This window comes from Saccostrea cucullata, unplaced genomic scaffold, assembly GCF_032062105.1.
Source record: "Saccostrea cucullata isolate Sc308-1 unplaced genomic scaffold, CSIRO_AGI_Scuc_v1 ctg14117, whole genome shotgun sequence".
Taxonomy (NCBI): Eukaryota; Metazoa; Mollusca; class Bivalvia; order Ostreida; family Ostreidae; genus Saccostrea; species Saccostrea cuccullata.
In genome coordinates this window covers 1-24,970 of record NW_026928104.1, presented here as the reverse complement: position 1 = coordinate 24,970, position 24,970 = coordinate 1, and the positions used below count along the sequence as shown (strand labels likewise).

The 24,970-nt window shown below is 32.1% G+C and overlaps 2 protein-coding genes across 2 annotated transcripts; one reads left to right on the top strand and one right to left on the bottom strand.

Moving 5' to 3' along the window:
• The first annotated feature begins 427 nt into the window (after window positions 1-427).
• On the top strand, window positions 428-15,307 carry LOC134276439 (uncharacterized). Its single transcript, XM_062758696.1, has 5 exons — window positions 428-496; window positions 12,367-12,421; window positions 14,125-14,309; window positions 14,647-14,719; window positions 15,045-15,307. Exons 1-5 carry the CDS (start codon window positions 428-430, stop codon window positions 15,305-15,307), a joined length of 645 nt encoding a protein of 214 aa, XP_062614680.1.
• A 3,693-nt stretch (window positions 15,308-19,000) lies between these two features.
• On the bottom strand, window positions 19,001-24,951 carry LOC134276438 (fibroleukin-like). Its single transcript, XM_062758695.1, has 5 exons — window positions 24,917-24,951; window positions 24,673-24,769; window positions 24,162-24,329; window positions 19,401-19,421; window positions 19,001-19,266 (listed from the first exon to the last, which is right to left on the bottom strand). Exons 1-5 carry the CDS (start codon window positions 24,941-24,943, stop codon window positions 19,001-19,003), a joined length of 579 nt encoding a protein of 192 aa, XP_062614679.1. The 5' UTR covers window positions 24,944-24,951.
• Between the last annotated feature and the right edge of the window lie 19 nt (window positions 24,952-24,970).

Below are 24,970 nucleotides of genomic sequence, written 5' to 3'. Positions count from 1 at the left end.
CCTCCTCCTGCATATTTAATTATCCACCTAGGGGGGAATGATATCACATTAAGAGCGAGGTATTATGTACCAGAATAGAGTACGACGTGAAATATGTTCCCTTGAACGGAAGTGAAAAAGAGTTAATAGAGCTGCTCGTAGGGCGGTCGCATCAGTAAACGGCATTAATCACCCTGATATAGAGTTTTCGGAGGAGAGGCTTTACCGCACTGACGGAGTCCATATGTCTTACGTGGGAAATGCAGTTATAACAAACACTTTTCAATCAGCCATTGAAGCTTTTATCTCCTCTTAAATTTTATTTGTTGGTGGCAGAGATGTATAGACATCTCTGAGTGGCGGATATGTCGGACAAGCAGATACATTTGTCATCATTATATTAATTATTGTTTATGTATGATTATCTATTTTACATGATTGGTAGAGCATGTTGTGGCTCGCTAAGGCTACCCTAGGAGCCAATACAAGCTTGCTATGGAGTGCACTAGGAGCTTATGTGAGGTATCTGTTCGGTATAACAGTAACCTCGTACCCCGTTCGGTATAACGGGTGGTTATTTTTTCCCTACTCGGTATAGTGGGCTTATCTGTTCGGTATAACTGGTAGTAGCCTCGTTAAAGAATCCCATGGGAGGCAATTACATATCCTAGCTGACTCGCTAAGGGGTACCCTAGGAGTTGATTTATAAATATTGTTACGCCTTGCTATGAATTACCCTGGAAGGTGAGGTGCCATAACGCCCGTTATCGATTTAGGTGTGTGGCACCCAATTATTGTTAAATGCTTGTCTGACATTTGTCATTGAAACAATTATTAAGTCTGTGGCCTTTATCATCCAGCAAACATGTTTTGTTATTTTTTCGGAAAATATTCTATTAAATAAAAATCAGGTTGAAAAGTGGATGAAGTTTGAACACGTCATTTATCAGGTCTTCAATTGGTATGTACTTAAACTGTTGAAGTTTAAACAATACCCCAGATATATCCAATTAAAAAGTGTAACATAATAGATGGAAATGATGACGTTTCGGTGCATGATACACCAAATGAATATTGAATCTTGCCCCCTCCCCAAACAATTTTGCCGATATATAGAATACTATAGAAAACAAGTAGTACATGTTATGTATATGCCTATATTTCTTCAATAATACGACTGCATGTTGACATTTTCTGCTTGTCGAGGAAATTTTGGTAGTTAAGAGTGACCCAAACTGAAGAAATATGACAGCCCCCCCCCATTAAAATTGCTTCCTGCAGACCTGACCTAAGAAGAATTCTACTTGGATCCTGTCTCCTGATAGACAAAATATATGGACAAACATCTCGTGGTAGTATTGAATGATGCTATCAATACAGACCATTCAAAAGATTTCATACATGCATTTACATGTAGTTGAATACAGTTTTCTTAATAGATAATTGATAAAATCAGATGAATGTAAAAAGAAAATTAATTTATAGTCAATTTCAGTTTCAGAGAGTAATTGCCCTTTGAATGAGTTTTTTTTTTATGAAATGTAGAGTAATGACCTAATATGAATGTTTAACGTGTTTAAATTGTATGTTTCTGTTTTGTAAATTGAATTTGCTTGTCTAAATTTGTTTATGTATCTTTAATGACAAATGATACAAACAAACTTTTGTTAAAAGTCTTGTAAATAACGACATAAAGTCATGTTTTAATGAATAAAAAAAATAGGTTTCGCCGCGTAGTTTATAATTTTTATTCAAAGTTTCACAAAAATGGAAATTGAAGTGAAAAATATCTTAATAGAATTATAAGGATGGATTCAGAAGGGTAGAATTTCAAACATCACCGTAGGTTTACAATTTCTTTATATTCTAGAATTTGTTGCAATGAAATTAGGTGAAAAAATATATACTAACCCGGATTATTGTTTGTTTGTATTATCTGTCCTTAAAGTGTTATTGATATCTAAGGGTTGAATTCAACTTGTTTGATTCTATCATTCATCTTTAATAATCTCTATTTCCATAGAATAAAAAAAAACCCAGAATCCAGCCCATATCGACTTATAATTATACTTATAAATCTTTAAATTACATTAGTTCAGTGTTAGCTATTATATCTGGTCACATATTTATTTAACTGTTGTGTATTGTTGTTATTATTAAACTTATAGTATTTTTACATTTCACGTCGGGTTTGCAATTGTCTCCGACTTTGCGCGTATGTCAGCCCGTTATGGACAACGCCTTCACATCTGGTGCTGACCACCGTGGCGTTGTCAACGGCCATAACTAGACAGACATAACTGCGAGTAGGTATCTATCGTCCACTAGACATTTAATATTGTTCACAGTGATTTATCTATTCATTAAATAAATAATTGTTAACCTTTACAAATGCATTTTTCTTTGTAAATTACTGAATTTAGTTTTATGTGTGGAAACGTATAAGTTTCCTGTTAATATATCAAATTATAATTTGCTCCTTAGCTTCATCTAGGTGTTTTCCCTAGCATTTTTTAAAAAAAAGAAAATGACATGCAAAAATCGTTAATATCTGTAAACTAACATAACATTGGAATTAGTTTTAATATGTGTCAAAAACAATTCAGCATAAAAAAATTACCATAAGCTTCTTGAAAATAGAATTAAAATATTTTTAAATGTTTATTCTGAAATGCTTTTAAAAAGCCTTTCTACAACATTAATAAAATGTTCTGGCCTGTCACAGTAGCCTAATGGTAGAGTGTTTGCTTCGTTAAAGAGAGGCAATGGTGACGTCATCATATCAGTGAAATATTGTGGAGAGGGACGGTAAACATTATACAATTAATCAACATAACAAAACCCTTATTTTATTTTTCAGTAAATGTAATTTAATGTTACGTGGATGATCTTGTTAACAATCTTATTGCCAAAATCGGGTTCAAATAAGGTAAACAAACCATTGACAAAGTAAGCAAACACAAAAAAAAATCCTGAAATATTAAAACTGTCAACATGAAAAAAGCTTTTATTAAACAGTAACTACAATGTTTTTGAAATTTATTTAATTGCTGATATAGTTTCCGATTTCATCCAAACTTTGTTTGGCATTTATTAATTCCTCGGGGAAGCAGACTTTCATAGAAACATTAAGTGTTCTAAAATTAAAGGACATGAAGCTATCATATAACAAATCCTCTCCCTTCCTATCAAGAATATTGAGTGGGTTTCTCATGAATGTTTCAAATGTATTTAAATAACTACAGAGTAAGGATAGTATTCCCATGTTCTATTACTATTTTATTTATTAATGTAATACAACATTTGAAAATGTCCGTCTACTCTCATTAAGAGAAATTGATTATATTGAAAACTTTATTTGTTTACTTTATTTTTTTTTCTTTTCGTCCTAAGAAGTTAAATTACTGATTTTGTTAGCATACATTTACCATACATAGACTTTCAGGTTTTTGTCAACAAATAGACTTTGATCTTGCGTTGAATTTTTTTGATTATAAACTTTTTTTTTTTTTTTTTACAAAATTTCTCTTTTACGGACAAGATATGGAAACGGCCGAATTAGGCCCCTTATATTATGTGAAAGCCAAAACAATGAAATGTGTTATATTTGGTAGTCAAGAACTTAATATGATTCTTATCAAAATTAATGAATTGATGACGAATTTCCGTTACATCATTACAATGAGCACACGGCGGGTGTGACCGGTCGGCAGGGGATGCTCACTCCTCCATGGCACCTGATCCCACCTCTGATGTTTCGGAGGTCCGTGTTTGCTCTGCTCTTATTTTGTATATTTGTTTAATGGACGTTGAGATTGAATACTGTTCGTTATTTCCATATCCTTCTTTTAAAAGCTATGGCAACAGGTTTTAATTGATAAATTGTTGTATTAATCTTAAAGAGGACCCAAAATAGTGGACGTAATGGATCCTTAGCCTATCTTATCTTTTTCTAGAATCGCTTGTCGTATGGTTTTGAAAGTCAGGTATAATTGATTTATTATTCATTATTTTGTTGATTTCTATCTGATGATAAATTTACTTTTTCAATTCGAAATATCATATACAAAACGAATAAGAATATTGTCTGACTTCCAACTTTCAAACTGTTACTTTTCCATAGGTGTTACCAAAGTTATTTTCTTGTTATTCCTGAAATTCCTGCTTTCATTGCATCTATAAAAATATCTCTAGCATGTTCTTTCTTTCTTAAATCAACACTTAATCTGATCCACAGATGTACAGCCTTCCAATAAAATTGTCCAGAAAGTTCTAAACACAGAACACGGAAGAGTTGTAGGGTAGTGCTGTTAGAGAGACCCGCCCTCAGAAGTAGAGATAAGAAAATAATTACAATACATTACATATTGAATAATAGAATAAATATGCTAGGATTATGTAGGTCGGATAATACGTTATTGAATACTTTATAAACAGTAACTTAGAAAACCAGTGTCTCTGTTTAAGCAAAGTGAATTGTTTTTACGTATGTTAGAAATGAATGAAATTGTTTAAATATGCACAAAATTATATGATGAAATAGAGATTCCTTGCGTTATTGTTGTAAACTCCTAATGACTCCTCAATTAGATAATAAAATCAATACACCATAGCTGCCTCTGTAATATTTCGACTCAATATATCTCAGTGAATTCAAAATATAAAATACCTTTGAGTCTGAAATATCTGGTTCTCAGTTGATCAATTCTTCATACACGAAATAAATTCTCCAGGAAGCAATATATTTTTCTCAAACAACAAAAAATTGACCCCTAGGAAATATGTGATTTGACGGTAATTGTTCGACCATTATTTTCATGTTGAATTGCTTATGGGTCAGCTCCGATATGTGTTATTTAAATGAAACCCAGCTTGAACAAACGATAGTTATCCGAATATTTCATAAGTACAATTACAAGGAACGGAGCAGTTAATACTCAATTTGTATTTAATTGGACTTTTAATTTCTAATGAACTCGATCCCTACAGTGAATATATACAAACATTCATTAGTATATGTGGTTTGATTTTATTTGGTGATAAAATCTTTACACATGTGCGTCTTATATACTCCAAAATTTCTCAAATAAATGTTTTAGAAAGCGAAAATTCCCCAAAATGTAAGAAAACAAGATATGAATCATTACTTGGCATTACAACATACCTTTGATTAATTAATCATCTAATATATGTTTTGTCCTCAACCATATGCATACAAAACAGTTCAAGATCGATGGCTTATGATTGAAGTATATGTCAACAAATGAACAATTGAATTGCTATAGATGATTTACCTATTTAATTGAAATATATACATAGGAATTCCCATGATTTGTAGTTTGATATGATTTTTCCCCCACGAGTTGTGTGATTTTTATCCCCTAGCCTTGGCGATGGGATAAAAACACACAACGAGTTGGATAGAAATCATATCCAATTACAAATCATAGGAGATTCTTTTTATCCCATGATTAATGCTTCACAACCGATGTTATACACTGTTTTATATAGCACTCCACTCTATTTTACTTCATCACGCTAACGCAAAAACCATTGCGACGTCATAACAGAACTTAAGTGTGGGATATGAAAAAAATATCCAATGGGTCATATCCACGGCATAAAGGGGTAAACATGGGATAAAATTTGATATTAAAGTTTAAACCGTTCATATATTTCAGCAAAACACCTCAATTCTGTAAAAGAAATAATAAAAACCAAATTAATTTTATTTAAACATTGACAAGGAAAAAAAATGTAACTTTCGGTATGTGTTGCAATAGAATTTAATACTGACTTAATTAATAAACAGAAATTCATCGTTTGTATTCAGACAGAGTTTATAAAGACCAATAGTAAGATCAACACCTTTATGTCTGATTCGATACTTGAACGAATATCAAAAGTAAGTTCATGCAATGTAGGTCAGAATTAAAATTCATTCAACTTCAGTGTTGATTTCATCACCGTGTAAAGGGGTATAATTCATACAATATCTACTGTTGTAATCAATATAAAGTTATTTTCTCAATGGTTCATGTAACTGAATGGATGAGATAATCAATAGCACCGTTTTGATTACTAGATAGCTTTAAATTAATATCAGTCTCTGTGTTTTATTGAAAAAATAAATCATTCTCAAACAGATTTGAAATGTGTCAATGTTTGCATTTAATTTTATCGAAGAGAATTCCGTTTAATTTTTGTTTATGTCTGTTTTCCTTAATTCATTCAACAAAGCTGCACGTGTAATACGAAAATATTGATAGAAATCGGTAAATACTGTCGCTGTGCTGTGGATAGGATATATTCTGGTGAGCTTGAGACACATCTGTTTTATACTTAGATATTTTTCTTAAAAGAAAACGCTAATGGTAATCTCTCATGTTATATGATGAGTTTAACTTTTCTATCGTCAACTTCCTTTACTTATGCAGCAACATACCTTCAGCACCTGCATAACGACAGTATATATCTTAGTTGATTCGACACGCAAGAGCATGCTCTACGTAAGAACAATGCATACAAAAACACGACTGATGGCTTTGGATTTTAGTAAATGTCAGCAAATAAACAATTATATTACCATAATTAATTTACCTATTTCATTGAAATATATACCGTATAACTTGTAATTTTCACTGCTGTAAATTTTAACTTCTGTGAAATTTTATGTGTTTAAATTTTACAGATTAATAAAACTCGTACAAATTAGTAAAAATTAGCAGCACGTAAGAAAAAAAGCACACGTTATACGGCAATTTTATAGTAAAGTTAAAACCTAACATGTATTTCAGCAAAACACCTCAATTTTGTAAAGGAAATAAGAACCAAATTAATTTTTTTAAACATTGACAGAAAGCATAAAATTGTGAACTTCGGTCTGTTTCAATAGAATTGAATACTTACTTACTTCATTAATAAACAGAAATTCATCGTTTGTATTCAGAATTAGTTTATAAAACCCAATAGTAAGGTCAACACCTTTGTGTTTGATTTACTACTTAAACAGATAGCAAGAGTAACTTAATGCAATGTAGGTCAGAATTAATATTCATTCAACGTCAGTGTTAATTTCAGCACAATATCAAGAGATTTGATTCACACAATATCTACTGTTGTTATCAATATAAATTTATTTTCTCAATGGTTCATGTAACTGAATAGATGAGAAGATAATCAATAGTACCGTTTTGATTACTAGATAACTTTTAATTAATGTCAATTCCTGTGTTTCTTGAAAAAAATCATTCTCAAACAAATTTGAAATGTGTCAATGTTTGCATTTAATCTTATCGAAGAGAATTTTGTTTGAGTTCTGTTTTAGTCTGTTTTCCTTTATTCATTAAAAAAAGCTACACGTGTTATAGGAAAATATTTATACAAATCGATGAATATCGTCGCTGTAAGCATTTAATATACATGACACTCTTTATTTAATGAATATGACACCCATTTTTCTTTACGTAGATGATAAACCTGCTGAATGAAAGTTTTTATATTCATATAGAGCAGAATTTGCGCACAATCGTATGCCTGAATTGAAGAAAACACTTGCTGTGGCCTTTAACTAAAATTTCAGATATATCTAAAGTAAACAATGGTAATTTCCATTCCTATATAGCTAGGACATATTTTGCCGAGTTTGAGACACATCTGTTTCATACGTGGATATTTTAGTTAAAAAACGTTAATGGTGATCTAACAAGGTATATGATAAACGTCAACTTCCGTTACTTATGTAGCAATGTACCTTCATCATCTGTATACGCTGTGTATATATTTATCTCATTTAATTCGTAACACAAGAGCATGCTCTACGTAAAAATTCTATGGTTAATACAATGATATTGTCAGCAAATACAATTGTCATTGAGACAAATGCTGACTGAAGTTTTCATACTTATTTCTAATCCATTGTTTTTACACTGAATTGATGACGGACTTCCGTTATTTCCCGACAAGGAGCACACGGCGGGTGTGACCGGTCAGCAGGGGATGCTCACTCAGCCATAGCACTTGATCACACCTCTGATGTTTCGGAGGTCCGTGTTTGCTATGCTCCTATTCAGTATTGTTTTATGGACTTTGATATTGAATACTATTCGTTATTTCCATATCTTTCTTTTTTCTCTCTCTCTCATTATGACGAATTATCAAAACTTATATAATGTCATTAATAAGATACTAGTATTCTTATATGTACATCCATCAGACTAGCCTCCTTCATCAATAGGTATTTAGAGGTATTTAGGTATTTAGAGGGAAAATCAGTTTGTATATGTTTGTATTACTAATTTTCCTAATGATTTACGCTATGATAAAAAAAAAATACGTTGTGATTCTTCATTCAACACATTAAGTTAGCTGTATCGTGTGTTAAAAAAAAGATTGCTTCCAGCCTTTTACATTATGGTTTTCCTTGTGTCACAATCAGATTCTCTAAGACAAGAGAGATAACTCTACATTTAATTTGGTTCAAATTTTAAATTTTTCATCAACTAAATTACTATGACGCTGTCTACTGAATGTCGTCTAATTTTTTTTGAACTTATTTATGTTGGTGAAAACAAAGGTTCACCTCATTAAAGTTAAACTATTTAAAAACACGACAACACAGTGTTAAAGGTTCAGCAGGTTTTAAAATCCTATAAATAAATAAACATCTTTATCTTTTCTACTGCTCCTATTTTAGCATGAAGTGTTTTTTTTCAATTTCTATCCGTAATCCAAAAATAAGGGGAAAATATATTTTCCTAGGACGGTCAGTCCAATTGTTTGTTTGTTATTTCTTTTCCTGATTTATCTGTAAGTGGTAAATCAATTAGCCCTAACTACAGTCTTTAATTGGTTTGAGCCATGGATTTCATATTTCATATTTCACAGGACTTTTCTTTAGTTTGACGATCAGTTTGGAATTTGGAATTTGAGCCTTTGTCATATGAACCATTACTTTAATATTTCACTGGTGTATTCAACGTGTAAGAACTTTTCTTGGGGTAAAAGTATTTTTTTTTTACTTTGAACGTTTTGTCTGACCCACTTTCAATTTTTTTTTTTAATTTTATTCTTTGTCATAGCTATTACACGGTTAAATCAAGTGATATCATACTCCTCACGCTTATATTTTGATAAGACCTTCTCTTGAGAACAAGCAGCAATGACCTTTAACCTTGATTTTATGTATTAGAACTTATTTTCAAAAACGTAAACTTTTGAAGTATTTACTGAATATTTTGTGGTAGAGGTCAACTATTTTACCGGTTCATTTCTTGTGGTAAGAGCTTTTCTTGAATACCTATATTTTTTCTTTTTTATATTTTTATCCTTTTAATTGGACATCAGACTTTGACCATCTTTTGAGAAAACTTTGATGATGACTTTCGAATGGTTGACTCTGTGACTTTTATATTCCACCTATGTATTGTTTGTGACATTCTTTTGGGTATTTTTTTATATTGACTCCTTGACCTTGTCCACTTTGACCTACTTTTGAAATCTCTAACTTTGGTCATAATTACTGAACTTTGCCACTTGAAACCTGCAATACACGACGTCTCTTTTGATTCATTACTACCTTATGTAAATCAACAGTTAGGTCTACATCATATTCCAACCAAACTTTACTCTGTCCCTTTGAAACTTTTAAATAGTCTTCTTGAAAAGACCAAGGAACATCCAAATTTAGATTCCTCGACACCTGAATATAGGCTCGGTTCTGTGATTATGGATATTGCTCATCATAGGCTTTTTAAACCCGCACGTTTCACGGAAGAAAATGCAACTAAAACAATCCGTCTTTTCCTTAAACTTCAATATGCCAATAAAGGAATTGACGCGGTTAATATTAGTAATATTCTTAATCACAAAAGGGTCCAGTCTTGTATTCCACCATATTTCAAGTTAAAGACTACGCCTTGTATTTCCTACAAATATACATCGACCATTGCTTCCAAACTTTTCAATTACAAAAACACTTTACATGGCCTGGATATCGACTATCTGAAAAATAATCCCCCTTCGTGTTCATGTTCTTCTTCAACCTATAAGTATAGTCCTGCTGGACACGTTATTACAGGTGACGTAAAAATAGTTCGTAATGAGGACCTTAGATCACTTATATTAAAAGGTCCTAAATATAGGGAACCCCGATCCTTCAACTGGCATCGGAATTTCATAAATATTATGGATTCTGTTGAAAATTACGCCAGACGATGGGCTAGATATGAAAAAGAAGACATTGACACCTTGTCAGAATGGATTAAATGTATCAGATCCATGTTAAAGTCACGTATTAAAAGATTGAGGGGCAAAATGAAAACCATCTATCCTTCTGTGTTCAATAAACCAGAAGTGAAAAAAGAATTAGATAGATTACACGATCAGTACGTACTGGTTCCTGCCGACAAAGCAGGTAACAACATTATCTTCGTTTGTAAGGCTCATTATATAAATTGCATTCTAGAAGACCTTGGATTTAATTCTACAAGTGGTAATCCTACTTATACATATACTTCTCTTTCTAAGGAAGAAATTCTTCAAAATCACCTGTCAGTTTTGAATACTTTTAATATTCCACAGAGCCAAAATGAATTTGAACTACCTTATATATATTGGATTCCGAAACTTCATAAGAATCCTTACAAACAAAGATACATTGCAGGTTCCAGTAAATGTTCAACCAAGCCTCTTTCGTTACTTCTCACTAAAATGTTGACAGTAGTGAAGGAAAAACTTCAAGAGTACTGTACAACTATATATTCAAGAAGTGGTGTAAATCAGATGTGGATACTTAAAAATTCTAAAGAACTTTTGGACAATTTGAAATCACAAGACTTTACAAAAATCAACAGCATAAAAACTTACGACTTCTCAACTTTATACACAACAATTCCCCACGACAAATTAAAATCCAGGCTTTTTGATATCATTGACAGCTGCTTCTTCAACAAAAATGGAACTCGTAAGTTTACTTACCTCGTCATTGGTCATTTGAAAAATTATTTTGTTAAAACAGATTCTGATTGCACACATAAGTACTCTGAAGTTGATATCAAGAAGATGCTTGAGTTTCTGATTGACAATATCTATGTGGTTTTTGGAGACCAGGTATTCCAACAATCTATTGGAATTGCCATGGGTACAAAATGCGCTCCGTTATTAGCAGACTTATTTTTATATTCATATGAAGCAGAATTTATGCAAAATCTTTTACGTGAAAAGAAGAAAACAATTGCTGTGGCCTTCAACTCGACATTTAGATATATCGACGACGTATTGTCAATTAATAATGACAATTTCCATTCCTACGTCGACACGATATATCCTGGTGAGCTTGAGATAAAAGATACCACAGAGTCCAACACTTCTGCTTCATACTTGGATATTTTACTTGAAAAAGATACTAATGGTAATCTAACAACCAAGCTATATGATAAAGGTGATGACTTTAACTTTTCTATCGTCAACTTCCCTTACTTATGCAGCAATATACCTTCATCACCTGCATACGGAGTATTTATATCTCAGTTGATTCGATACGCAAGAGCATGCTCTACGTATGAACAATTTCTTAAACGAGGTAAATTATTGACAAGCAAGTTGATGAAACAAGAATATCAACAGTCTCGTTTAAAGTCATCATTTCGTAAATTCTATGGTCGATACAATGACCTTGTCAGCAAATACAATTTATCATTGAATGAAATGCTGACTGACGTTTTTCATACCAATTGTTAGTCCATTATTTTTACACTGAATTGACCACGGATTTTTTCCGTTATTTCCTGATTATGACAACGAGCACACGGCGGGTGTGACCGGTCGGCAGGGGATGCTCACTCATCCATGGCACCTGATCCCACCTCTGATGTTTCGGAGGTCCGTGTTTGCTCTGCTCCTATTTTGTATATTTGTTTAATGGACGTTGAGATTGAATACTGTTGGTTATTTCCATATCCTTCTTCTATTACACGAACTCTATTAAATGAACAGGAACTCAATTAAATCAACAAAAACTCTATTACAATAAAAGGAATTCTATTACACGAACTCTTATTTCATGAACATGAACTCTATTACAATAACCGGAACTCTATCACATTAACAGGAACTATATTACAATAACAGGAACTCTATCACAAAAAGGAACTCTAAAACAATAACGGGAACTCTATTACAATAATATGAACTCTATTACATGAACAGGAACTCTATTACATTAACAGGAACTCTATTACATTAACAGGAACTGTATTACAATATCAGGAACTTTATTACTATCATTGAAACTCTCTTACTATCATTGAAACTCTATTACATTTATTGGAACACTATTACATTAGCAGGAACTCAATTATTTTAACAGTTATTATATTACATTAACAGGAACTCTATAAGATTGCTCAAAAGGAATTGGACATTGAGGCTGAGAAGAAAAACTGTAAGTATTACTGTACTCCAACAGCCTGACAGGAGAAATAACTCTTACTATAATGAGTGTTTGTTTGTTGCTTTTTTTTTAAAGAAAAGGATCAAATGAAATGTCCTTGTCTGTCAGTTTGTACATATTTCAATCGTAAATTAGATTTTTATAAGAAACTGGTTTAAAAAAAGTAAAGGAAATACAAAAAAAATTGGATCAGATTCTGAAAATGCCTTACTAACATGTTATGATAAGTTGATAAAGGTCTACCTCTCAAATAAAGACGGTGATAATACACACTTAGATTGTCAGAGTGCTTCCATGAATAGACACTTTGAACGTTTGTTATGCTAAAAAGATATTGGTTTAACCATGTAAGGACAATATTCTAAGTGTATTTATTTTCTCTCCTCAGTTTGTGAAGATTTCATTAAGCATGTTGTACAAAGTTCTAAATATAAACACATTCCTAATTCAAAGGTATGTATAGCAACATGAAAAAAATGTATCGTTTAGAGTTTGTTTCACGATACATATTAGAATGCCAAAAATGTCGTATCTTAAATATCTATACAGGCAATACTTCAACACAAAAATACACTAAACTGGTTGGTAGACCAAAGGTCTCTCTGATAGGGGCATAATGAACTCTTTAATGTGCAGTGTTTAGAGCTTCCTTAATGCTAGACCTCTACCATTAAGTTTCCCTTAAGTAGAGTTTCACCGACTTTGCTTGTGTCTAAATGTTATATAAGTAGTGAGATAAATCATGTAAGAAGTTAATATTATACTTAAAATCATGAGTCCTTGACCTCTGTTTCGTGTCCTTGACATTATCTTGTACATGTTGGAGACCAGGTATTCCAACAATCTATTGGAATTGCCATGGGTACAAATTGCGCTCCGTTATAAGCAGACTTATTTTTATATTCAAATGAAGCAGAATTTATGCAAAATATCTTACGTGAAAAGAAGAAAACACTTGCTATGGCCTTCAACTCGACATTTAGATATATCAACGACATATTGTCAATTAATAATGATAATTTCAATTCCTACATCGACACGATATATCCTGGTGAGCTTGAGATAAAAGATACCACAGAGTCCGACAATTCTGCTTCATACTTGGATATTTTACTTGAAAAAGACACTAATGGTAATATAACAACCAAGCTATATGATAAACGTGATGACTTTAATTTTTCTATCGTCAACTTAATTTCCTTACTTATGCAGCAATATACCTTCATCACCTGCATACGGAGTATTTATATTTCAGTTGATTCGATACGCAAGAGCATGCTCTACGTATGAACAATTTCTGAAACGAGGATAATTATTGACAACCAAGCTGATTAGATAAGAATATCAACAGTCTCGTTTAAAGTCATCATTTCGTAAATTCTATGGTCGATACAATGACCTTGTCAGCAAATACAATTTATCATTGAATGAAATGCTGACTGACGTTTTTCATAACAATTGTTAGTCCATTATTTATACACCGAATTGACCACGGATTTTTTCCGTTATTTCCTGATTATGACAACGAGCACACGGCGGGTGTGACCGGGCGGCAGGGATGCTCACTCCTCCATGGCACCTGATCCCACCTCTGGGTTTTACGGAGGTCTGTGTTTGCTCTGCTCTTATTTTTTATATTTGTTTAATGGACGTTGAGATTGAATACTGTTCGTTATTTCCATATCCTTCTCTAGGTTCCGTGCCACACCAGAGAGCTAATCTGACCACGCCTCCAGGATTCTCCATTAAATCTTCGTCACTTCCGGGAGCAGGAATGGGTGCAATGGCGCGGACCTTTGTTCTGAAGTTCACGATCCTCGGTGTTTATGAAGGACTTATTCACACTGTAGACAAGAAGGACGAATTTTATTCATGGCAGGTAAAATTTTACAAATGAATCATCCAAAATCAAGTATGAACCCAGATAGCAAGACTATGTTAGGCCAACATTGGCAAAAGATTGTATGGTTGGCGTTGGGGGAACAACGTTGGGCCAACGTTGGACCAATGTCACCATGCCAACCTTCTCGACCATGACAGAATGCCTATGTTGGCCCAGCGTTGGTCCAACGTTAGCAACTTCCATTCACTTTACTTCTCAAGGAAGGAGGAATGTTGATGTTGGCCCAATATAAAGTTGGTAGTAGTATGTTGGCCCAATGTTGGCCCAGTGTTTGTAATACACCCTTAAAGAAAGGGTCTTTTAAAATTGGTAGGAGTATGCTCATATGTCTCATTTGATTCGGTACGCAAGATCATGCTCTATCTATGAACAATGTCTAAAACGAGGTAAACTATTGACAAATAATTGATGAAACAAGATTAGCAGTCATGTTCAAATTCATCATTTCATAAGTTCTATGGTTGATATATTAAACTTTTTTCCTAAATGTTTTTTCTATCACATGACGCAGAAAGGATAATTCCCCTTTGCATGTGGACAAAAATTGAAGTTTTATAATTTTTTAGAATTTTAATTCATATTACATACGAAGAGCGAAAATCATTCTTCACAAAGTAGTTGTAATCTTTATTCATACATTAAAGTTATGACAATTATACAAAGTGTATAGGTTTTTGAGAATTGTGTATTATTTCCTTTCCTTTTCTGCAGAAGTTGATCTCAACGGTTCATTTGCATTTCGTGCCAATGTTTTGACATTTGACGACAATGAAAGTCTCATTTTTGATAATTGGACTCCTGTGACGTATCAGAACTGGAATCCTAACGACGAGGGCGAGACAGCAGTTGACCCAATCTTTGGTCTCCTTTTGACTTATCATAACGACGGTAGGTGGCGCTGGGTGACGTACTATACAGGAGAAGACGGACTAGTACTTCCCTTTATTTGTGAGGATTCTCCATTTCATTTGTAGCCTGAAGAGTGTTCTGTAACATAAAGTTCCATTTTCTTTGAGTAAAAATAAATATTTGCAACCATTAACTATTTTTTATGAATTTCATTTACCATGTTGTAAAAAGTTCTGAATCATTTAATTGGGTCTTCTTATGTTTACGTCGGATCGTATATTCGTCTCTTCAGAAGAAACTTTGATTTATCCCCGTGTTTTAAAAAACTATGAATAGCATGTACACAAAGACAGACTGTACGTTATACTGTGGTATTTTGTTATCTTGGCAAGGAAACATACTGGGATCTCTTTTCACGATACATACAAAAATTTTAGGACAAAATCCAAAAAAGAAGGGACAAATATATTTTGCTGTGATGGTCGGTTCATCTGTTTGTTTGTTTGTTATCTTTTGTGCTGATTTATCTGTAAGTCACATGTGAATAAAATATGAAAAGACCTATCCTTGGGTTTATTTTTTTCTTTATTTTGACTTTCATTTTGGAATTTAAGCTTTAGTCAAATGAGCTATAGCTTTAATATTTCACAGGTGTATTCCACACGTAAACACTTTGACTGATCTTTATGTTTGACCCACTTTAAAAAAATTAATCTTATAACTGTTGTTAAATCAAGTGATATCCTATTCCTCAGTAATGACCTTTGACCTTGAACTGATGGATTTGTCCCACTTTATAAAAACGTTAACTTTGACGGTATCTCCTGAATTATTAGTGCTAGGGGATTTCAATTTTACTGGTTTATTTCTTGTCCTAAGAGCTTCTCTGAAAAACTAATATATATTTTTATTTTATATCCTATTATTTGGATCTCAAACTTTGACTTTCTTTTGAAAAAAAAGTTGGACAGAACATGGGAATACTTTAATATTTCACCTGTGTGTCCTTGTGAAATCCTTTTGGGCATCATTATTATTGACACTCGACCTTGTCCAGTTTTACATACTTTTGAAAATCTCTAACTTTGGTCAGGATTATTGAGCTGTTGCTGCTTTTATGGTTTTTATTTCTCGAAGGTACACTCATTGTGAGAAATGTTTCTTTTGATACCAAAACTAATTTTCTCTTGACTGTTATGTTTGACCTGCAAACAACAACATCCACCATAAGCTGCAGTACGAGAGTACCTTTGTCTTAGAAACACATCTTGAATCTTATTAGTTCCGAAAAAGAAAAATCCGATTTATTTATCTATAAGTTCTAATTTGTAGTCTACTATTTTTTAATTGATGTACCATGGTCTACAAATCTCATTATAGAGAAAACCTTAACACTTATATCGATATTTGTGTCATTACTTAAGCAATGCAACGTTTTTTTTTCAATAGATGTAGTCTTATAAATGCTTAGATATTTGCAAACATATTTAGTAATGCGCCAGCGCGCGTAATGAAAATCTGTATGCGAAGATCGCTGCATATATAAGACTACATCTTTCAAAAAATAATGAATCAGTGCTTATATATTTACTTTTTCTTTCTCCGTTTCTTGTTTTGTAAATTTGATTCATTATTTAGAAAACATGAATTATGTCTAACGTAAGTATCAATCAATTTAAATGATTATTTTTTTTTATCTTCGTTTATAGCTTTGCTTTTGCACGGCATTAAACGTTTTTGACGTCAGAATAAAACACCTATTACACATTGAAACCTTTTGACCCCCGATCTTTGTAATGGTGTTTTGAAATTAAAAAAAGCAGTATCGATATATGTTAACTATGACGTATCTTTTACATTCAACGACAAAACAAAAATTTTTCCCTCATTCAAATAGAAGATACTGATCTTCAGAAAATGTGATTTTTTAAAAAATTACTTTAAGCTCATAATCTAGTATCATTGTGAACCTGATATCTTTGCGTTTCTTGCCGATCCTAAAATTCAAGCTATCTAAATATATTTAAGATATCACTTAGATTTATGTAAAGAAATATTTAGAAAGTTTGACTTCATCTGTTTAGCTTATTTTATCCATGATATTAAAAGTAACAATTTAGCAGTTTTTGTACAGTAGATTAATGCATAATAAATGTTCATTCATTCAAAATAATGTATGGGTGGAAAAAGAAAAGGGCATGTTTTTTAGAGAAGCATAATCTTATACGTACTATACTGCAAAACATGAACATCAAATATACCTAATATATATATTTTAAACATCTTTATTACAAAGAAACCTGTCTTATTCGACTTGCACCGTGAAGAGAAATTACAAATGTATGTAATGGAATAAAAAAGGTGTAGTATCGCAGCGAGTAAAGATTATTGACATTAGTATAAATGAGGAATGATATTGAATGGCGGACCCCACAGTAAAACATATTGTTAATGTGTCGGATTAAACAGGTTCCACTGTAATAGGTTTAACAATAAAGCAATCTACTTCCTAATTATCCGTACAAACATCTCCGTTTATCAGTGTTTGTAAATAACAACGAAATATTTCTTATTTCAAATTTATTACAACACATATGAAGAACATCTTTTACATTCAGTATCTCTTTACAGAGCAGTTCAACCCCCTTCCTTTACCGATAACATATCGTTAAATATTTCTTTAATTAAAAAAAAAAAGAACTCAGCGATTAAATTAATTTAAAATCGTCTCTTGAGGGTTTCCATAATCCATCGATGATCTTTCGTCTGTTAAAAAAAAAATTATACTTCAAAGATAAATGTATGATAGCATATTTTTTCTTAAAAATACAACTTTTATAAATGAAAATTTCAGAGTGATACAAAAAGAAAAAAAATGGATATTAAGGTAAGTCACTCCTCGGCTTTTTAGAAAAGTTCACGCAGAAGCTTTTACTTCAAAACTACTAATAAAAATTCAAATTTTATGACATATTAATGTTCAACAATGTACATTTTATAACATTCAATGAAAAAAACTGCTCAAAAATCAACAAAGAAGCAAGATTTATGAGGGACTATTTCTTTTGGTGGAAGGATATTTAGCAGAAAATTCTGCAAATCTGCACATTTATTTAATGTAATGGAAATTTAGCCTCACATACTTTTACTTTGAGAATATTTTCCGTTTTGACATTGCCAAAAATATTTAATATAGGTCTTAATATATATTTCTAGACTTAGTTTTACACCTTCCCTCAACAAACTTTCCCAAGAAATGAAAATATAAGTCAAGGTCAAATTTACACCATTTTTTGCCTGAAAATCACATATTTTGACAAATATTTCAAAATTAACATCACTGACCCCAACTTTTTCTTTCATTATTTTAAACTACTCGATACTTTTGACTGATCAGCACTCAAGTCGTAAAAAAGTTTGATACAAGAAATTTTTTTATTGCCTATTAAATTTTTTAATACCCCAAATATGTTATTTTTTAGTGCAAAGAGATCAAACAATAATTTACGCGCATTAATTTGCAAGATCTATTTAAAGTTATTCAAACTATTTTACGTAAAATAAGATTATATTTATTTCCATGCTTACATCTAATCAAATATAATAAGGGTTAAAGTAAATTACCCAAAGAGATGAAATTTAAGTGCAAAAAGGTCAACTTAAATGTACCGTAGATCAGTAGGATGCACACTGACCCCCTATTTTCTTTGCGATTTTGAGTTAAACTTTATGAGTAATTATCCAAAATATACTTCTCAAAAAATCCTTGATATAACAAACTTGAGGAGTGACTTACATTAAGATGTAATGATGTTTACCTAGTGACGTCTGACCATCATGGTGGTCTCCTTCACTAACGTACCACTCTGTACTGTGGGATACCATGGGTAGGACCAGGACGCCGGGGACCATTGACCGTTAAGGAAGGCGAGGTGACAGATATTAAACCACCAGCCTCCTCTACGGTCACTGCGAGCAGCACAGTTAACACCACCCCACCTGTCATTATCCCTGTCTGGGGTGGAGAAGGACATCCCAGACAGATCGTAGTTATTAGGGTAACCAGTGTCTAACATAGAGTCACCTGTAAAATTATCAAAGACAAATATACATGGACACTTGTTTAAAATAGATAAGGAGAGTTATATTCACTATACTCGTTGTGACCTCTGTCTGGGTGGAGAAGAACATCCCAGACAGATCGTGGTAAAATAATACCTGTATTTAACATACTGTCCCCTGTAAAATCAAACAAAAAGAAACACAAAGTTAATTGATTAATATATTTTTAATCTAATTAAGGAATGACTCTAATTCTTGGCCAAATTATCGAGTATAATATGGTTTGGATCAGTTTACGCTTTATAATCCGCGAAGCGGATTATAAAAAAGCGTAAACTGATCCAAACCATATTATACTCGATAATTTGGCCAAGAATTAGAGTCATTCCTTATAATTTAATTTTAAAAGAATTTAACAACTTTGGATGTAAAATTGTGTTGCTTTTTACGAGTTCAAATTTACCACGCAATAATACAACCTTAGAAACGGAAGTGATGTGAAGCGATGGGGAGGTAATAACTGATACTTAGATCTAGCAGCCATGTTGTGTGTTTACATGATCATGAGGTAAGATCGAGTAGGTGTTTGAAGTTAAAGATACAGTTATTAAATCTTGAGTTTTCCATGGATTCCGAGGACTGGAAATGAGGGGATTGCATGGATAAGATGATTAACCTGGTCGTCAAGGGGGTGTGTCCCCATACCAAACCAGATTATACAAAATGTTATGCGTTCCTTTTTGGAAATCAACCAATGAGAGGCAAGAATACAAATAAAATTAAATTATTTGTCAATAATAAAACTGAGGTACTTCTAAGAAAGACGCCTTCAGGTGCTGGAAAAGGCAATAATATTTATTTAGTTCTGTCATTGAATCCCCATATCTTAATACTGGCACCTGCAGATTTAGAATCACAATAAATAACAGAGATATTAATTATTAATTTATATCACATTGATTTTAATATTGAAGTACGTCTGAGATACGCAGTTTAACGTGTTGTTTCCTGGAAAAAGAGATAAAAATATACAAGACAACAAAACACTGCACAATTCACATGGCATCCTTTCTAGTGTAACAATAAACAACAGACGTGTTACACTTTTAAGCATGGTAACATTTAGGGCGGGGGGGGGGGGGGGGTGTAAGGGTCAGTGAAAATTTAAGAAAACATGACAAATAAAATTCTAATATTTGTCCGAGACAATGAAACAGGTATAACATGCAATACTACGTAAATCATTAATAACGAGATCAGATATGGTGTATCTCTGAATGTTTTAAGATGATTAATTTCCTATTCAATAAATGTAAATGTGAAACGCATTGAGATCTTTTGAATTTGGCTTTTTAAGCTTTTTTTATTTGAATATTTATCCGATCAAATTTTTTTTTTTATCAACAAATTTTCGTAAACCTTTCGACATTTAAGATTAATGACGCACTGTAAACTTCCTATTCCGTAGTAATAATAAATGTGAATCATTGGAAATCAGAATAACATGCTCTGTAAACGTTTTCCGTATCAGTTAAAACGTGAATTATCAAAAATCAGGAAACCCAAGGTGAATAACAATGTTGAACAAATGTAATTATTGGATTTAATTGTTTATAAAAAATTACATAATTTTCCTTGTACATAAAATGTATAATTAGAAAGAGCTAAAGCCACGAATTATCAATATCCGCCTTTAATTTTAGACAAAATTTAATTCTAAAACCACGAAGCCTTTCATATGTTTTTTTGTAGAGCACAATTTCATGGTACGCTATATATAATTTTTTGGTACACAGGCCACCGTCTTTAGCACATGCGCAGAGACAAATATACCTATGAAGTTAAAAATTGCCTAAAAACGCCGATTTTACGGCAGTTATATCGAAATTTGAATGTGGCCACACTCAAGTACCCTTTCCAAACTTTGCATGCATGAAAATATTATATATAGGCACCTCCATGCAAAATATCCTAGAGGTACTTGCGTGTGGCCAATATGAATTTTACATTTTATGAATGTTGAGCTTTCAGAAATTGAAGCAAGATCCTCCATTTCAGTAGTAATTATATGTTCATTATATGCGTAATTACCCTAAATTAGTTATTAGTATATCAGATTTATTCTTGATAATCATATAATCCCATATTTGTCAATAATTTTGTGATAGAATATCTTAAATTGTCATTTAATATGTGTTCTTTCATATAAAATTTAAAATTACGCTCTTTTCTCTCATGCTTACGTACATGATACAATGATGACGTCATAATCTGACCGTGAGGTCTACTGCATCTGAGCAAAAATAATTTGAAGAAGTTTGTCAAAATAATTTAATAATTAGAAAAAGGTGTTGAGAATTGATTTGTGCCGAGTTTCCAATATGTTGCCAGCACTAGATGTTGAACGTAAACTTGTTTTAAATCTTGTTTATAAACATAAAAAAAAATGCCTAATCCGAAGTTGATATATAAAATTCATGCAACTCCATGTGTATTCTAGGATACATAAAAAGTAAATAGTTTTTTTTGTTTACACACTGATATTTCGATTGAAGAAATATATAGCATTTATGAATAGTATGCATTTAAGATTACAGTAAATGTTAGCTAATATTATTTTAAAACTCGAAGCTCTAAAACGCACGCTCTCTCTCTCTCTCTCTCTCTCTCTCTCTCTCTCTCTCCACAGCTTTCCCTTCTTTATTAACCTTTTACGATGTCTTAGACCTTTTTCTTTGGCATACCTTTAAAAAAATAATACGACGCAGATTTTTTTCCCGAAGGAAAAAAGAAAGAAAAATTTATTGGTAATCTAATAACTCTGAAATTGAATAACTCGGGATGATCTATCTGCACACGTATACATTATAGAAAAAATACGTCTCGTAACCACAATAGAAACTGGTGTCCGAAATTCTGTGGCATCTGAATGCATTTTGAGGTAAATACCGAAGTTACCCGATTAAAATAAAAAGGTGTCAAATGTGTCCGAAATTCTGTAACATCTGAATGCATTTTCAGGGAAATACTGAGGTTATCCGATTAAAATAAAAAGGTGTCAGACTCACGATTTGCACACATTTAATGAATAAAAATAAACATGGATTTTGAACCCTAATTTATCTTCTAGTAGTAATTGATTTGCCTTGCGGCTTTCTCAATCACATCTAGTGATCAGACATAACATGGATCGGACATATTACTGAATTATCTACAGATAGAAGAAAATATCTGCATAAGTGATGTAAAGCGTTACTTGGGGAAGACAATTATTAAAAATAAGTGATAAAAAAGTTAAGCTTTCATTTCCACTTCATTTTATATACATAACACCTATATATCTCAGTACAGTGAACGCTAATTGGGACATATTGTTACTTAGGATGCCCCTCCACTATGACTGATAGTTAGATTGGTTTCGCTTCAAATATATATAAAAAAAACTGTAGCAATGTAGTGATTATCACGGATAAAGGAGCAGGAAGAGAAAAAAAAACCGGCGATAAATAATCTCCTAGAAAAGTAGAGAAAGTGGTCGAAATATAATTCGTCCCATTCCCGGGTACATGTAGTACTATTCTAACCATGCTGAGTGTGCATGGCGATTTTAAATATTTTTACATACAAACGAGTCTCAGTTTAATATTGAAGACAAGCAACAATCCTTTGTTGATTAAAATACTTGATTTTTTCAACAATAAACATAGGCGCAGATTTTTTTAATGCAGTACACAATAATATAATTTAAGATTAAAGAATTAAAACGTATGTCTTACGTAACCCCCCCCCCCCCCCCCCAAAAAAAAAAAAAAAAAAAAAAAAAAAAACCAAACAAAATAGAAGTGATAGCGTTATGGAACCTGAGAATTAAAAATACACTGTATAATTTTGCATAAAGGAAAAGATACATACATGAAAGAAAAAAATCTAAATCCAAATACGTGTGATATCAATATTAACTAGCGGAATATGACATACCTGGTAATATAACTAGGAAAACTCGAATTTAGGGCTACAATCTATTATACTCATCTTTCAAATCAAATTCATGTTACTTGCACCCCCCTTTTTTTTCTTTAAAACTTCCAGAATTCTGCAAGACATATATTTCATTGTCAAAATGCACGAATAATCGGGGGTCGTCACATAGACAAAAACATACGTACCCACTTTGATAATTCTATTTCGTTATAATAGGCCCAGATTATAGTTTAGGAAAAAGATTTAACCATTACTGCGCCGGGCTTCACTTTATATTTATCCTGTCACAAAATTTCAATTTTTTTTTTAGAATTTATTACATGTATATCAGATAATAATTATGTCATATAATGCAGTGACAGACGTCTAGAGTATTAAATACTTTTAAAACTACATATTTAAATAGAGAACTATTGTAACGCTCGGGTGTACAAAAGTAAGCAGTTAATGTTGAATGTTCTATAGCAAAGGACTTTTTACGATGTTATGACGTTACGTTACAAATAATGACGTTCCTCATGTAAATTTCATTCAAAACAATGCCATACTGTCATATCTCTTCTTGAAAGAGTATTATAGATATCTAAAAAAGGAAAACAGTTATGAAAAGCTACAAGTCTACACTATCTTTATTGAAATTCTCATTGATATTTTAGTTAAGGCGTATTTCGATGGTTCGTGGCTTTAGCTCTTTCATCTACTTGACAATAACAAATTCAGTATCTGCTGAATACGTGAATGGTACCTGCAAGTGATATTCTGAAATACTAAACATGTTTAATAAGCGTGGAATCAAAAACGTATACAAAATATCAGAAAAAAACACATCTTTCTCTTTTTTCAACAACTTTATAACCTGTCAATACATAAAAGCATAATTATAATGATATACGTAATTTGAACCTAATTTTAAGAAATTAACGTGACTTCACTCACCTAAAATTCCATTGACAGGTCCTGCAAGAAAGAGTTGATATTTTCCTGCTTCGTCAGAGACAGAGAATCGGTTGTAGATTTCATACAGCGTTGTACCATTCTGGAGAGTGATGGACACATAAAGGGATGATGGGTTGTCTTTTGTTAATTTATGGATTACGTCATTTCCTATATTAAAATATATTTGATATCATGAGTTCATCGAATACAATGAATTTTTTTAAAATCTATATGAATCTACCGTAATGAAACATCAAATTATTTTCCATAGCTGTAGACAATATTGCTAAATTTGGTCTCATTAGAATATGCCGCTAATTGATATTCTTCTTTTCTATTATTTTATCATTTGAAATATCAATTAAACACGATATCTAAATATCATGAAACACACATTACCCAGTCTTAAAATTAGATCTTTATTACGCATTATAATTTTTTACTTACCACAAGAATTTCTTCAAACTTAGAATGAATAAAAATTTTTTATTTAAAACCGATTTACACTTACCAATCCAAACGTTCTGTTCTGGTGAACCAAATCCATTCTTATAATCCGCCCAGTTCCTGTCAAAGGTCACGGATCCGTCTACGCGTTTCTGAATGGCCTTTGAAAATTAACATGCGTAACAATTCAATATATTGCTTCGATCAATCATAGGATCCATATGTTTTGATATAAACTACAATAAAATCCTACAATTCTTAAAATCATCGATACAAGAGTACTTTTTATTCTAAAATAAAGGACCTACCGTCCATCCACCGCCCATTGTGTTCATATCGCAGTACGCACTGACCGGTATTGT